General features: G+C 43.2%; 1 protein-coding gene across 4 annotated transcripts in view; it reads left to right on the forward strand.

Annotated features, from left to right (window-relative positions):
- Window positions 1-15,665, forward strand: part of RARS2 (arginyl-tRNA synthetase 2, mitochondrial) — a 40,367-nt gene extending 24,702 nt beyond the window's left edge. For all 4 annotated transcript variants that reach the window (XM_064447659.1, XM_064447663.1, XM_064447660.1 and 1 more), the window contains 8 exons: window positions 2,938-3,014; window positions 4,314-4,438; window positions 8,978-9,045; window positions 9,146-9,255; window positions 10,257-10,352; window positions 13,080-13,154; window positions 14,101-14,164; window positions 15,520-15,665. In XM_064447659.1, the coding sequence (XP_064303729.1) occupies window positions 2,938-3,014; window positions 4,314-4,438; window positions 8,978-9,045; window positions 9,146-9,255; window positions 10,257-10,352; window positions 13,080-13,154; window positions 14,101-14,164; window positions 15,520-15,606 (702 nt within the window). In that variant the 3' untranslated portion in view covers window positions 15,607-15,665. The remainder of the gene's footprint in view (window positions 1-2,937; window positions 3,015-4,313; window positions 4,439-8,977; window positions 9,046-9,145; window positions 9,256-10,256; window positions 10,353-13,079; window positions 13,155-14,100; window positions 14,165-15,519) is intronic.
- The last annotated feature ends 76 nt before the right edge of the window (window positions 15,666-15,741 follow it).

A 15,741-nucleotide genomic window follows, 5' to 3' on the forward strand; every position in this document is an offset into this window, starting at 1 on the left:
CACAAATCAGGATGGGGGATGAATATTAAGCTACTGGAGCAAGCAAGTACAGAAGCAATAGTCTTGAGCTGCTGGGCTGCTCACGGCTGAACTCCAGTAACTGTTCATTTCCTTACCTGGGCCTCTTTGATACACTCCTAGTCCAAACAGGCAGGCAGCAAAACCGGACTGTGGCGTGATCGACCTGACAGTTATAATCAATGTCTCATTCAAGCTGGAAACGACAGGTTAGCCTGTCTCGTCCTGTTCTTTCAACCTTGCTAAAGTTGCGTAGGTTTTGGATAACATGGTTAGTATTTCTATCACTTCTGACTTTCTGAGGGCTGAGAAAGTGGGGTCATAAAATGAGAGGGCAATAACATGAGCTGTTAAGAGAGTTTGTGGGACAAACTCTGATGAGGGAACTGCCAGCCTTGCTGGGTTTTGCTGCTGTTTTGTGGCAGCGCTTTGTAGTGTGTTAAGACTTTACTCAGTGTTACCAGAGGTGGGAGGACTTCATGGGTTTAAATGAGCACACTGATTATTTTAGTCTTTAATTATTAAATTAAAATGTATTTCAATATAAAAGAAAATTATTTAGTGGCTCTTGAGTCTTATTTTGTAAGATCATCCTATTTTCATCAGATCAACTTGCTTAAGAGAACATTAAATTGGTTTGTTGGTTGTAATGCTGTAAATCAGTGCATTCACCAATTTATATTTTAAAACATCCTACTTATTTCATAAAAATGCAAAGATATGAGCAAAATATTCAAAATACTTAAAAATGTGTGACATATTATTAAAGAGGTGCTAAGATTCTGTTGAATGTTGTGTTCAACACAGGAGATGAAAGCACTTTTATATGTGAAGAATTAAATACAATCCACACTGCCAGACTGCAACCTTCTCCCTTATAGCTAACCACTTAGACTACATTTGAACATGTATAATTTTGGGGCCTGTAAAGACAAAAACTGCCATTCTTCACAATACAAATCTTACTTTTGAGTATTTGTGTTATTTTTGCCATGCTATGAAGCTATGGAAAAAAGGAGGTTTATGAAATGGTAATGTCTGCAGGTTCATCTTTTTCAACCTACCTACACACTTACAGGCAGAGATGAAGTTGTGTGGTACTTCTAGTATTTATTTCCATCCTTCTTAACAAATATGGTTTTCATGCAATTTTAATTGTGTGGATTGTTCAAGCATAATAAACACTGATTGTTATGCTTCTCGCAGTATCACACAGCATCCCAAACCCACAGGAGTTGATGCTTAGTTTTCAGGTGGCCAGCTGAAACCTGGAATTCAGCTTGTACCGCCTGATAGATATTCTTATCTTGGCCTCTCTTTTCATGTTTTTATTTCTGTGGGAGTTTAAAGGATTATTTTAAAAAGCTATTAGATTATTATTGGATTATTTTCTGTTGAGGATTTTAAATTTCTATATTTAAATTTGCTATTTCTATATATGTTGGTCAAGACAAGTAATTACAAACTTAAATTGGCTTTTAGTTTAGTTTTAGCTGAAAATTCTGCTCTGTGAACAGTCACAAAGAAGCAGTTAAGTTCAGAAGGACTGAAGTCTTTTGTCAGTGAGTATTGCCACGATTTGTCACAATATCTACTCACAAAAGGCTACAGTCCTTTTAAGAGGCTTTTAAATGCTGTGATTGTGGTCCAGGTGGCAAGGAACATGCTGTTGTGCACACAAAACAAAACCAGTTTCTGTCACAGGACGTATAATCTGTTGTAAAACAGGAGAACAGGGATGAACTCAGACCTAGAGGGGAGCAGAGGAAACAGTGAAGCAGCATTGGCCAGTGCAGTGAGCTGGCCTTAATCTAAACTTTATAAAGTTTACTGTGAGATCTTTTAGTGAGAGAGATCTGGCTTTGTAATAGGTACTGAGAACTTCTCTCGTATGTAAGGTGCATGGAAGAGAGCTTGGAAGGCCATGTTTGAAATGATGGCCACCACTGTCCGTTTGCCAGCCTTGCCTGTGAATCGGCCCAGAGAGAGGTGACGCACAGGAGTGGAGCAGGTTGTGAGGAACTGTGAAAGGGCAGGCAGGTGCTTGAGGCTTGATACAATGGTAGAGTTGAGAAAAAAAAACCACAGATAAGCGCTTCACTCTCTGCTCAATCCTTGTCTTGGAACACCAAACAAATAAGGAAATGGTAGTTACTTGGTTATCACTGCAGTGTTTTTTTGTTAAAGAGGGATAAAGGAGTCTTTGAGTGATGTAGTCAAAGCAGCTAGGTAGGAAAGTGAACTTTGTAGCAACAGCTGTAGCTAGAAACACAGACGAAGATCCTTCATTGTTAGATATAAAGAAACTTCTATGAGAAAATGTCTTAAGGCATAGGAGAGAGTCACTGGAAGTGGAAGAGCACAAGATGCATCATTAATATGAAAATGTGATCATGTGTACTTTTTTTTTTAATTATGCACCTGTGACTTGATGATGTAAAGCTCCACAAATCACACTGGAGACAAAAGAAACTAGTAGGTTCTGGAGACAGAGGGCTGAAAGAGGCGTTCTGTTTCTAAGCCAAAGGAACCTTAAATTTGGTGATGTAAAACATGGGAATATAACAGGAGCAGCAAAGTTCTGAAGTGCAAATGGAGGCATTTTGTTTGATGGGTAGCTTACAGATTACATGACACTAAAGAACATCAAGGTTTCATTTCACTTCACGGCTTTGCCTTCATGACTTAGAAATAACCATTTTTGAAAAGGTTAATTACTTTTTCTGACAAGATGCAAAATCCCATTGCCATAGATTCCAGCTGTTACATTTTTCAAGTCTTGCCTGTCTTCATAGGTCTTAATTCTGCATGCAGTGACTTTACTGGCACAGTATCTGTGGTGTTGCGTGTCTGTGTGTTAAACGCTAATCCTTCCCAAGCTTGGAATGTTTTCTGATATGCACCAATTCTATTCCTTAGACAGATAAAAGTCAAAATAATCACTTTCAACATTTGTTCCAAATACTGAAGCTCATGGGTTATGACTGGGCAGAAAGGTATGTATTTATGAATCTTATTATATACCTTTTTTTCTTTTTCTTTGGTTTTTTTTTTAAAGAATGGGTAATATGTGCATTGGAATGTCAGTGGAGTGCTCTTTTGAAGAGAATCTCCTGATTCTGTCTACCTGCCACCACACGGTAGCACATCATGTAGGCATTTTGGATAAGCTAAGATACAAGATGTTCTGCTGGTGTGCAACTAATGAACTCCAGAGTGCAAGCAGACATTTGGCCCGTAGGACGCAGCTAATGCTAGTCCGATACGGAGGAAAAAAATAAGAAAATGAAACCCTCAGAACTGTGTGCAACGTGGGCCTCAGGTCCTCTTAACTCTACGTCCACTCCTGCTGGTCTGCTTTATTTGTGAAGGGAGACATCGCCATGTGTTCAGGATCTGAAAAACAGCTGTGTCTCTCATTTAACAGTTCTTTCAAAACTGCTTGATGTAAGAATGGGAAAAAGGGTCTCCTTCAGAGACTTTATGGCATAGCTTCTGGGATGTTGTGTGATCACATATTAAACAATTACTTCTTGAAGTATGATATTTTAGCAGAGATAAGAATCTGAGTTTGAATCACGCTTCAGGCTTGAAATATCTATTGCAGGGAAACGTATCCCCGCTGTTACTCATTGTAATTACCAATCCTGTTAGCAATCTGAGTAAAGGTTAATAATGGGTCTGCAGACTAAATCACATTCCTCTCCGACAGACTGTGTGTCTTTTGTGGTTAAATATAGGATTTTAGCCTTCAGGAATATTAGTCTGCCTCCTTTCACAGTGCTTAAAGTTGCACTAAAATTGCCTTAGGATCCAGAATAATGCTTGGGATTATTGTGAGCAGAAGCAATGAATGTTTTATTATTAGCAATGATTAATTACATTTTTAGTTTAATGTGGCTACAATGGAATTATTATAACTCCCTTTCTAATGTTATTAACAGATCTGTGTTGCCACAGTAATTTGATCTGTCTACATCCTGCCTCTCCTCAATTTATTGCAATTTATTGCATTGAGTCCTCTGTACTAAAGCTGGTAGCAAGAGAGGTTCCCATGAGCACACAAATGACCAGGTTATCATAATTCTGATCATAATTTTCCCATTATACAATAAGTATGGAGCTTTGGTTGCTGAAATGAGAGTTACTGATTATATCACCAAGCTTCCCACATTGGAGTGCTATTTATTCAGCTGCTATTGCTGTTTCCTGGTAAGAATCCAGCTCTGAACAAACACTGCAAACATTTCTCTTGATTAAAATGTAATTTTAGGTCCTGCTGCTTTTCAACACAGGTGCCAGCATGTGTCTTTTGGTCTAGTTCAAGGGATGAAGACTCGGAGAGGAGAAGTAATTTTCCTGGAAGATGTTTTAAATGAAGTTCGCTCAAGGATGTTACAAAACATGGCTTCTGCAAAAAGTTAGCTCTTTCAGGTCTTATTAATTTCTTTTGATGTTCTGTCTTGATCAAAAACTTGTCGTCTTTTCTGCCTTTCACTTTTCCCCGCATCAGACTAATCGCAGGGATATGCCCTGATCCGTGTGCTCTTTGTATCTCCCATAATATAAACAATGTTAAAATAATCCTTTGCAACTCTGTGAACTTCCCTAAATTACAGATCTGCAAATTTTAACACTCGGTGAAATTATTTCATCATGCTTTTGCACTGGGAAGGACGCACCTGCCTTTTGGGGACAACAGTTACTTTTTTTCTGGAGGGACAAATGAGTCAACAGTGAGACTGGGGCTGGAGTTCAGGGAACAGTCAGATTTCATCCAAAGGATTTGTAGCTCTGACAGTTTTCTCTGGCAAGATTGACTGTAGCTTGTCTGCAACTACTTCCCTGCCATCCTCCCAGCCTCACGACTGTTTCCGGAGTCCCCAGGAGGTCAGTGCTCTGCAGCAGAATCTGCTGAAGGGGGTGTTTGCCTGTGCCTCGGCCTGTGGCTCTAGAGCTGTTTGCTCTTGACGCAGTGAAGATTTCAAGCAGTTCCCTGTGAAATGCTGCCCCCTCTTGTGCTTTCTGGAGTTAGGTGCTGAATTGAATCAATGAACGGATCAGGTTAAGTAGTGTGCACCTTCCTTGCTCTGCCTCCTCGGCTTTTTTAATCCAGATAATTTTGCTTGTAGAGTGGGCAAGGAGGAGGAGGGGCAGGCAGAATGATAGAAGGGTGACCCTCGGATTCAAACCAGTTTTACTGCAGAGAGGAATGGAGCTTAGAGCTTCAGTTTAAAGGTCAGTATCATAGCTGAGTGCAAAGTAAACTTATTTTTATGCTGGACTGAACTGACAGGGCAGAGGTACAGACTGGTGTTCCATTGCAGAAGCAGCAGGCAGAAGATCAGCTGAAAGAAGCGATGTGTTCAGATGGCACTGCAGCGCTCCCCAGAGTTATCCATTAGACCGTAAATACTACCTGTGCTTGTAGAATTTTTCCCTCCTATGTTTGAATTCCTGCCTTACTTCCCCTTTCTTAAATTAGAAATCTTAAATCCCTGACTCATAGCAATGTCTTCAAGGTCTGAAAAGCATTTGGATACACAGTAGAAGATATTACATACTTGTGTGTGGCATCAAAATGCCTCACTGTCATTGAGAAGATCTGGGAAGCTGGGCATCTAACAGCCAATGCTAGCTTTAAAAATCATGCCTGTGTGGAGCTGGAGCTGGTTAGTTAAATACCTTTGTATAAACTCTTTGCTTTTAACTGTACACAGTTCTTGTGCTAGTTATGTTACCATTACTAGCATCCTTTTTCTTTCTACTCATCTCAGTGAATCCTGCAATCCACATAAATCCTCTCTGTAATGCTTATTACCTCCTTTGCCACTTTACTTTCTCTTAGACAGCTTTGTCTGCATCTCATCAAGCATCTAAACAAAAGCCTGAATTCTGAGACAGTTGTTCTGTTTTGAAACAAATCTCAGTTATGAAATGTAATAATGTAATCTAAACATATTTGTCTCTGTGAATGAATAGCCAGTCTGAGACTTCTCAGGGCTATGAACTATCCCCACATTTTTCAAACTTAATCCTTTCTGAATTTTGTAAATAACAAAAGTAGGAGTAGTGTGAACTACTCAAAGTTGTCTCAGCTGGCATTGCTGACCTGGCACGAAGAAATAGCAAAGTAAAAGGCAGAAATCTAAGAGTACTAAAACTGTACTGCAAAACTGTTTCAGCTTAAGCAGTGCCTTAAGAGAACAGCTGAATTCTGTATATTCTGCTGTTAGTGGGAAATTGGCTGGGACAGGAAATTGTAAGCTGAACTCTGCAAATTTAATAGATTACATATACCACAATAAAAACATGCACTTGGCCCTTGCTAAAGTGGTACAGATTTGTCTTGTGAAAGACTGTGATAAGAACCCTCCTTTCTCTCCAGTACAGGCAATCAGGAAGAGGAGACCCTGCAAGAGTACACTGTTATCTGAGTTTAAAAATAGAAAGTGTTATGTATGTCAGAATCGTCACCTTTCTACTAGGCAAGGTTGTGGGTCCAAGCACAAGTAATTGATTTCCCAGAAGATCCAGCATCTGAAGTGCTGTTATATAGGCAAGTTTGCTGCACTTCTGGTGAACTGGAGCACCAGCTTGGGCCTGTGAACTTCCCTGTGAGACAGGGAATGAAACAGGCCCTTAGGTGAATTTCTGTACACAACAGCATGCTGCTTATTTGCTGAAGAATATCGCTTGAGTTGTGAAAAAGCTGGAAATGGCTTTGCAGACATGTCTCTGCAGGTGTTGTGAAGGCATTCTCTCTTAGAGTCTTCCAGATTAATTAGGTTTTGTGATGATAGACTTAAGTTCAGTCTATTTAGTTAGAGCAGCTTTGGAGAGGTTGTTGTCATGTCTACCCAGGGAGAAGGGCAAATCGTGTCTGACTAATCTAGTGGCCTTCTATGATTGAGTGACTGCACCAGTGGACGAGGGAAGAGCTATGAATGTCGTCTACCTGGACTTCTGTAAGGCCTTTGATATGATCCCCCACAACATCCTTCTTTCTACAGGGGAGAGATACAAATTTAATGGATGGGCTGTTGGATAAGGAACTGGCTGGTTGGATGGCCATGTCCAAAGAGTTATCTGTCAGTGGCTCAATGTCCAAGGTGGAAACCATTAATAAGTGGTGTCCCTCAAGGGTCCATACTGGGATCAATACTATTTAATATCTTCATCAATGACATAGACAGTGGGATCGAGTGCACTCTCAGCAGGTTTGCAGATGACACCAAGCTGAGTGGTGCAGTTGACACACCAGAAGGATGAGATGTCATCCAAAGGGACCTTGACAAGCTGGAGAGGTAGGCATGTGAGGTTCAACAAGGCCAAGTGCAAGGTCCTGCACCAGGGTTGGGTCAACCCCCAATATCAATACAGGCTGGGGGATGAAGGGATTGAGAGCAGCCCTGTGGAGAAGGACTTGGGGGTACTGGTGAATGAAAAGCTGGACATGAGCCAACAATGTGCACTCGCAGCCCAGAAGGCCAACTGTAACCTGGGCTGCATCAAAAGCAGCAGGGCCAGCAGGTCAAGGTCGAGGATGATTCTGCCCCTCTGCTCTGGTGAGACCCCACCTGGAGTGCTGCATCCAGCTCTGGAGCCCTCAGCCCAGGAAAGACATGGACCTATTGGAGCGGGTCTGGATGAGGGACTCAGAGGACTAGAACGCCTCTCCTATGAGGACAGGCTGAGAGAGTTGGGGTTGCTCAGCCTGGAGAAGAGAAGGCTGTGGGGCGATGTTATTGCAGACTTTCATTATATAAAGGGAGCTTATAAGACTGAGAAAGACTTTTTTACCACGACCTGTAGTACAGGACAAGGGACAAATGTTTTAAACTGAAAGATAGTAGGTTTAGATTGGAAGGAAGAAAGTTTTTACGATGAGGGTGGTGAGGCACTGGAACAGGTTGCCCAGAAAAGCTGTGGTTGCCCCATCCCTGGAGGTGTTCAAGGCCAGGTTGGATGGGGCTCTGAGCAACCTGGTCTAGCTGAAGATGTCCCGGGCTGTGGCAGGGAGGTTGGACTAGCTGATCTTTGAAGGTCCCTTCCAACCCAAACCATTCTATCATTCTCTCAGTTCAGATTCTCTGAGTACAGTCAGTTTAGGTATCTACAGTGGAAGGTGTAAATACTCTCTAAATGTGCATCCAAATGCTCCATTAGCCATTGGAATAATTTGTCTATTTATGCCTCCATATCACTTTATGTTTTCTATCAGACTTTAAACAAAATCTGAATTGCCCTGTCATTCTTTTCCTGACCTTGGAGACTGGGTGTCTGAATTGTGAAGAGGAATTTAGTGTAGTGTAGCTAGCCTGTTGTAATGAACCCTTCTGACCTTAAAATCTGCATTACACATACTAGGGGAAGTGAGAAAAAGCCTATCAGAAACAGCTCTATCTCAACTTCTTCAGCCTGGAGAAGAGAAGGCTGTGGGGAGACCTTATTGCAGCCTTTCAGTACTTAAAGGGGGACTTAATAGGAAGGATGGGGGCAATCTCTCTAGCAAGGCCTGTTGTGACAGGACAAGGGGTGATGGTTTTAAACTAAAGAAGGGTAGATTTAGACAGGATATAAGGAAAAAATGCCTTACAATGAGGGTGGTGAAACACCGGAACAGGTTGCCCAGAGAGGCTGTGGAGGCCTCATCCCTGGAGACATTCAAGGTCAGGTTGGACGGGGATCTGAGCAACCTGATCTAATTGTCCCTGCTCAGTGCAGGGGGGTTGGACTAGATGACCTCTAAAGGTCCCTTCCAACCCAAACCATTCTATGATTCTGTGATTCTAAGAAAGATTTGTATCCTGGACTTCTTGCTGTGTGCATCCTGACAATTTCCATATTGCTACTTCACAGTTTTAAAGATGCTGTTTTATTGGCATCTCCAAGTCTGAGCAAGGGAGTCGTTAGGCTGCTACAGACTTATGATTTCTTATTCTCTGTTTCTCTTCAGCAACCAAAGAGACAGAAGACCCCACGGAGACAGCAGAGAAAGTTGGTCTTGCGGCACTGATCATTCAGGTGAGTCTGGGGCTGCCTCCTGAGGTGTTTGCATCTTCTGTGAAAAGTTAAAAACTGAGATGGAGAGCCATATCTAGGTGACATTCATTTGTTGTTCCAGGACTTCCGAGGCCTTCTGTCATCTGATTATCAGTTTAGCTGGGAACGAGCTCTTCAAAGTCGTGGAGATACAGGCGTGTTCTTGCAGTACACCCATGCCAGACTCCATAGGTAAGAAAGAGGAGCGTTTGTATGCAGAAGTACAGTTTTGACATGTATTTTAACCTTACTAACTTACTGCTTTAAGTAGTAGTGTTAACTCCTTCCCTAAATATGACATGTGATCATTTTTTTCAGCAGAGGTGTGAGTTTATGGTAGGAATCACTGAGAATTCCCAGAAGAGCAAGTAAATTAAAATGAAATTCCCACCTCATTTCCACAGGGCTGAGCAAACTGTCCATGAACTTCCTCAGCTCTAGAACAGCCTCTCTGTGTGGTTGGTGTCAGTGATGAAGAACGGTGGCCCATGATTAAGGAAGCTGATGTAAAAACAAAAATCATGGAACTTCGATGTTTTTGGCTACCACTGTGGCTAGTGGGTTTTGGTTTTTGTTTTTAACATCCTGTTATTTCCCGCTGTTGGTACACAAGGTTAACAGCAGACCCCTTCCTGTTGACTCAGGTCCACCTGACATGTTTAATTATTTTTTAACAGAATTTCAGAAGAGTCCATTTTGAACAGTTTTATCAACTGTAGTGATCTGTCAGGGCATTTTTAATGCAGACATTGATACGTATTTTCATAAAAGCATGTAAGATACCTTCCTGGATCAGGCTGAAAGTCCGTACCAACCTGGTGCTCTGCCTGAGGCAATGGTAACAGGAGATGGTATTCAGGGAGAGTGTGCAAGCCTGATCCCTTTTGTAGTCTATTCCTCTTGTACTCCCTTATCATCTAGGTATTGATGGTACTAGGGTGCCTCCCTACTCCTTTTAGCATCAGCTTCTGGACCTGTTGTCCGTGTATATCTCTAATCCTGTTGATACTGAATGGCTAGCACAAATTTTAATCTTTTCATCTTGGGTTGAAGTCAGCTAGTCTGTCTCAGTGTTCCATTCAGCTTGAGCAGAAGATGCCTACCCTTTCTTCTTAAAAACACAAATTACTGTTTTTCAGCTTTGCTAACAAGAGTTTTTCATCCAACACTTGTTTTTCATTCTTACATTTTAGTTTAGAACAGATGCATGGGGACGCGCAGCTAACTGACGTTAATGTGGCGTGCCTGCAAGAGCCAGATGCCATCTCTGTTCTTCAGCATCTTCTCAGGTTTGTCTGGTTTTCCTTCCAAATACCAGTTCCCTTAAAATAAACTTCTGGATTTGCTGCCAGCCTGTTGAGCAGGCACAGACTGCATGATCATAAGAGAAAAATGGCTATTTCAGGCAATGGCTTGTCTGTTGGGTCATACTGATTGCAACAGTAGCCCTCACTTGCAATCGTCATGGACTTTAGAAGCCACATGAGGGGAAAAAGCAATATTTGGAACGTGCTCTGTGTACATGAGCCTCTTAATTATTTCTTGTCTTCACAGAAATATGCTAAGCTCCATATAAATATTAGCTGCAGATTTGCTTGGTCCCTCTGGTTCTGGTTTTTTCATGTGGGAAAGGAGAGAGGAATTGCTCCTGAGTGAGGAGAAACGGAGTATGTGCGCGCACATTTGGTAGCTCAACATCCTTCAGAGCTACTGAATATACGCAGCTAATTTCTGTTAAAAGCAGTAGTGTGCTTCATTAATTCAGTCTTAAAGTTGAGCAGTTTGTTTTCATTATTTCACAGGTACGTAATTAAAAGAGACAAGGGAGTTGTCCATGTTGTGCAGCCTGTGATGGAGTTGGAATTGAGGCTTTCAGAATTCCTAGTGAGAGGTCCTACATACCGCATTGTGCACTGCATGTTGCAGGGCTTTAACTCCTTTGGCCACCCTAAGGCCTTCTTGAGGGCATCTGTTTAAAATTCGGACTTCCAAAAGTTGTGCCCGAATCCCAGGTGGCTCCTCTCAGCCTGCAACTGTAGGTTGCAGAGTCCTACCATTAACTGGCTCAAGAGGTTTGCCTGCAGTTTACTGCGTGCTGCATGCTCTCTTGAGCAGGACCAGCCAGCACTCTAAATAAGACCAGTAGTGTCTTATTTATCCAGTGTAATCGTATTTCACAGAAAACTCGTGGGTCATTTCTTGGCTTTTATCAGATCAGCCGGTCTTATGTGTGAAAACTGACAGGGTCAATGTATTTCGGGTAGATCTGCAGGGACGGCTGCATCCCGGACGTGTCCATTTTCCAACAGAGGATGTTGCTCCACTGCAGGGCTCTTGTTTTTATAGTGCTTCAGGTCTGCTTATCGCAGAGGTCTTTGGGCCTGGCAAGGCACCATATGGAATCTGTATGAAACATCTCCTGGGACCCTGACTTCCAGCAGAAAGCAGGATTTAGGTTGTCCATTAGACCAGACACCTAGTGGCTAACAAACTCATGTTTAAATATCCCATGATTTCAGGAGTAACAATTACTGTTCAGTCCTCCTTGTGAGTTGCCGTGAGTAGATTCTTCTTGAAAAGTTGCCATGATAAATGCTCCTGAGCTGTCAGAAGCCCACTTCCTGGGGCTCTGCTTCTGCTGTTTTGAAAAGCTACCAAACATTTGCTCTTAAAATAAGCTGAACAGTTCTGAATACCATTAACTTTGCAGACTAATGAACAGTAGATTGAAGGTAGCACATATATCCCTGCAGAAGTGTATTATTTAACTGGTGACTTAATCTAACAAGTTGTCATAGGCCAACACTGAAATGGCAGCTTCATGAGGCGACAAAGTTGGTATCAAAAGGGGCCCCTTCATTTGATACCGACTTTATTGCTCCATGAAGCTTTATTAATAGCTGTTTGATGGTGCTTGTTAACTTAATAGTAATTGTTCTGTACCTACATCACTGCGGGGCCAACAGGTGCTGGTATCTAAGCTGTCCCTGAGACAACGCAGAGGTTCCCCTGATTTTGTCTCTCTCGCATCTGTTGCGCAGTGGTATAAAGGCAGTGACCTTCCCGGTTTGAACAGTGGCCACCTGGGGCGTGCTGGCTGAGATGAGCTGATGAGTGCACCTGCCAGAGGTGTTTCTGTAGTTTGCCCGCCAAGGGAATGGAGGGCACTCTCTCCCTGGTGGTGTAGCCCTTAGTGACCGCTGAGCCTTCCCCTGTTACCAGAGCTCACTCGCCAGTTCTCCTGCAGCTTGCCTTTAAAGGCGGAAGATCCCAGGGAAGTTCAGCGTGGGCATGCTGGTGGGGATGGGCCTGGGCGCTGAGCAAAGACCAGGAAGCCCACTCCCCACTTTGAATTTGAAATCTATTCTGCTCCAGAGGTGGTGTTGGTAATGTCTTGCAGGCTGTGAAAAAGATGCGTGCAAGGGGACAGCAGAACACATGAAGAGAACATGGATTTCCATGACTCTCCCTGTATTAACCCGTTTAATACAGTCTTACATAAGTTGATTTTATTCCACAATTCTGTAAACCCACTTTGGTTTTGTCTTTTCTAATGTTACAAGACTCCCTTTAGCTACTTAAAATTCTAAGCTGCATTTACTAAAGGCAACATCCTCCAAGGGATTATTTTGACTGCCTTGGTTATTTAATACATGTTGTTTGCTCCTAGACACTTAAAATTAGTGTTGAAATGTAAAACCAGACATAATGTTCCAGGAGCAAATATAAAATATAGCTCTTGTGTTCTCTTTGCTATAGCCTGTCTCTCTGAGCTCTGCCATCTATGGTGTCTGCATGACGAGGAGCAGAAGCACTCTCCTTCAATAATAAGTCAACGAGGAAGAAATAAACAATTTTGTACTAATTACGTGGCTTAGGTTTGGTTCACAAGATTATTTTCATTAATTCTGCAGTTGTGGTTGTGTGTTTGTTCTGACTTCACGTCTGCCGCGCCTTGTAGCTGAGTACGCCTTCCTACCACTTTAACACCAACCCAACCTTTTCTTTCTTCACAGGTACGATGAAGTCCTCTATAGATCTTCTCAGGATCTGCAACCCAAGCACATTGTTAGCTACCTCCTCACACTTAGGTAAGGTGATTGCTGATACTGGCGTCCATCTCTGGTAAGGACAGGTCTTCCTGAGCTGGCCCTGCAGCCCTCACATCTGCACTGCTTTGAAGAGTAAAGAGAGTGGGAAGATGTAAATCTGTGGGACAGTTTCTCTGGAGTGGGGAAGGTATAAAGCAGGGTAGCAAATAATATAATAAATAGTAGAGATTGAGGTTGGAACCAGGAACGAAGGAGCCAGGAACCGCCTCAGAAACTGCTTTCAAGAAAAGAGAATCACTTGGTTGTAACCCAGTGTCTGAACCCAAAATCAAGCTGGACTGATCATATCTTAAAGAGCAGATCTGAGCTGATAGTACACTCTCAAATCTCAAAATTTCAGCTAGGAAATTTTGTCCAAACCCCTTTTAACTACTGACCTCAGCCTATGCATTGAAAAGGACAAAGCATATTATTACTGTAGGTCATACTGCGTAGGTGACCTCCATAGGGAGGGTCCCCAGAGCGACCTGTCTGATTTAACAGCACAGTGAAACACTGGAGGGGACTTGCAGAGGAAGATGTGGAGCCTGCGTATGGGGAAGGCTTTAACAAGTTCAGGAAAATTGTATGAGTCATGCGCCTCAGGAGGGGCAGGGCAGGCTCTCAAGGATCTTTCCAGACCAGTTTTGGGTGCATTTTTGTTGGGGTTTTTTTTTGGGGGGGTGGGGTGTGGGGAGTCAGGTAGTGGAGAGATTGTTTTGGGGTTATTTTAGGAGCACTAAGTTGTTGATTGCATGTCCTGACAACCTGCAGGCTACAGAAACCCATGCCCTCCCTCAGCCAGGTGAAAGGGGCTGTTGGAGAGAAGTCTCTGGCATGCTGCAGTTGTGGCTCTTCCAGTTCTGCTGCCTTCTGTAGCCTGTAGCCCTGCTCTTGTCAAGAGACTTGGTGGGTCTCAGCATTCTCACTGTGGTTTCCATTTCAGCCATCTTGCAGCCGTGGCACATAAAACTCTTCCTGTGAAAGGCAGCACCCCTGAACTAGCCCAGGTACGGCACCGCCTTGTTACGTGGCTGGCGTCCGTGTAGGGCATCCCAGTGGACCGGTCCATTCGGGATTTGCCTACCCAGCTGTGTGACCACTTGGGCGAATCTGCGCCTGCAGGCCAAGGGGCCACCGCGCCGGCTGTCCCATGGGCGGCGCAGTGGTGAGAGGGCAGGGGCTGCTGTTCACGGCTGAGCCTTCTGGAAGGGGCTGCCTTCTCAGAAGAGCATGCTCCATACGGACACTGCTCCAAACCCTGTTCCTGCTCATCACCTTTTCTTCTGAACATTTTAAAAGTAAACATTTGAGCATTTTAAACTTGCTGGTTAATTTCCAATGGTTTCCTTCAGTGCTTACGTGGAAAGACAGAGAATTAGGAGCTAACTGAATCTGTCTTCTCACCACCTACAGATCCCATATTGTCTGTATTGCCTTTCTGGCTAAAGCACGGAGGCTGACAACTGTTAACGTGCAGTTCCAAATAGATGCAAATTATTTTCTGCTGAGCTCCCAGACAATGTCTGACCCCATAACTGCTCAGTAAATGATATACTAATTACAGTGCCTTTCTTATTTTCTCTTTCATCTATTTCAAAAGCAAGTACCTGCCTGATTTTGGTAGGAAAACACATTTAAGTGTTGAGCTGTGCTGTGGGGGGAAAAAAATTCAGTAGAATTGATGGAGCTGCACTCTGTATTTGAGCTTAGATGCTGTAGGTATTCCTGCTTTTGAAGGCGGACTAAGGCAGTCCAAGCTACAAAGAAAATTTCACTTCTCTATCCTGTTAAAAAAAAAAAAAATTCTAAATATCTTACAGTGTGACAACTTTCAAGGACTATTTTTTTCTGGAGCAAGGTTCATAGAGCCCCTCCCAAACAGCCAGCTGTGTAACAGCCGAGACATTGACAGGGAAGAGCGAAACTTTCAAAGCAGCCCATAGTTGCTTGACAGCATCTAACCCCAGCACAGCAAAAGGAGGGATCCCAGCAGTATCCTCAGGCTGTAACAGCCTGTGGTACGTGAAAGACTTCAATTTTTTCAGTCATTGCTAGCTCTTTTGCAGGAATCGCCTCTCGTCACTCTGCCCTGAGGGTACTAGACTGGGCAGGACACCACTTTCCAGCTTCCCTTCATTGACAAGTGTCCCTCTGTTGACACTGCAACGGGCTATCGGCAGCTGCTGTGAGTTCTGACAGCGTTGCTGTGTTACTCAGTACTCAGAGTATGTGCGTGTCCGCATCCCAGCGCCCTGCATGGGGACAGAGGCTGCGCTCTCACCTCTCACAGGCTGCTTCTAACTGAGAACTATGCCCCGTTCTGTAGCAATACCATAAGCTGACAGCTATTCTTGTTTTCCAGGCAAGGCTCTGTCTCTTTCAAGCTGCACGCTCAGTTCTAGCCAACGGAATGAAACTTCTTGGCATTACACCTGTAACTCAAATGTAATGAGGCAAGACGCAACGTAACATCACATCTCTCAGTAAAAGGATTTTTAAAAATGTAAATACTGTCCCGCGTGTCATTGCTAATGCAGCTTGGAAACTCTCTCTGCTCTCGGAGGTGCGTGTGTGCTCCATCACC

This window comes from Phalacrocorax carbo, chromosome 3, assembly GCF_963921805.1.
Source record: "Phalacrocorax carbo chromosome 3, bPhaCar2.1, whole genome shotgun sequence".
Lineage (NCBI taxonomy): Eukaryota > Metazoa > Chordata > Aves > Suliformes > Phalacrocoracidae > Phalacrocorax > Phalacrocorax carbo.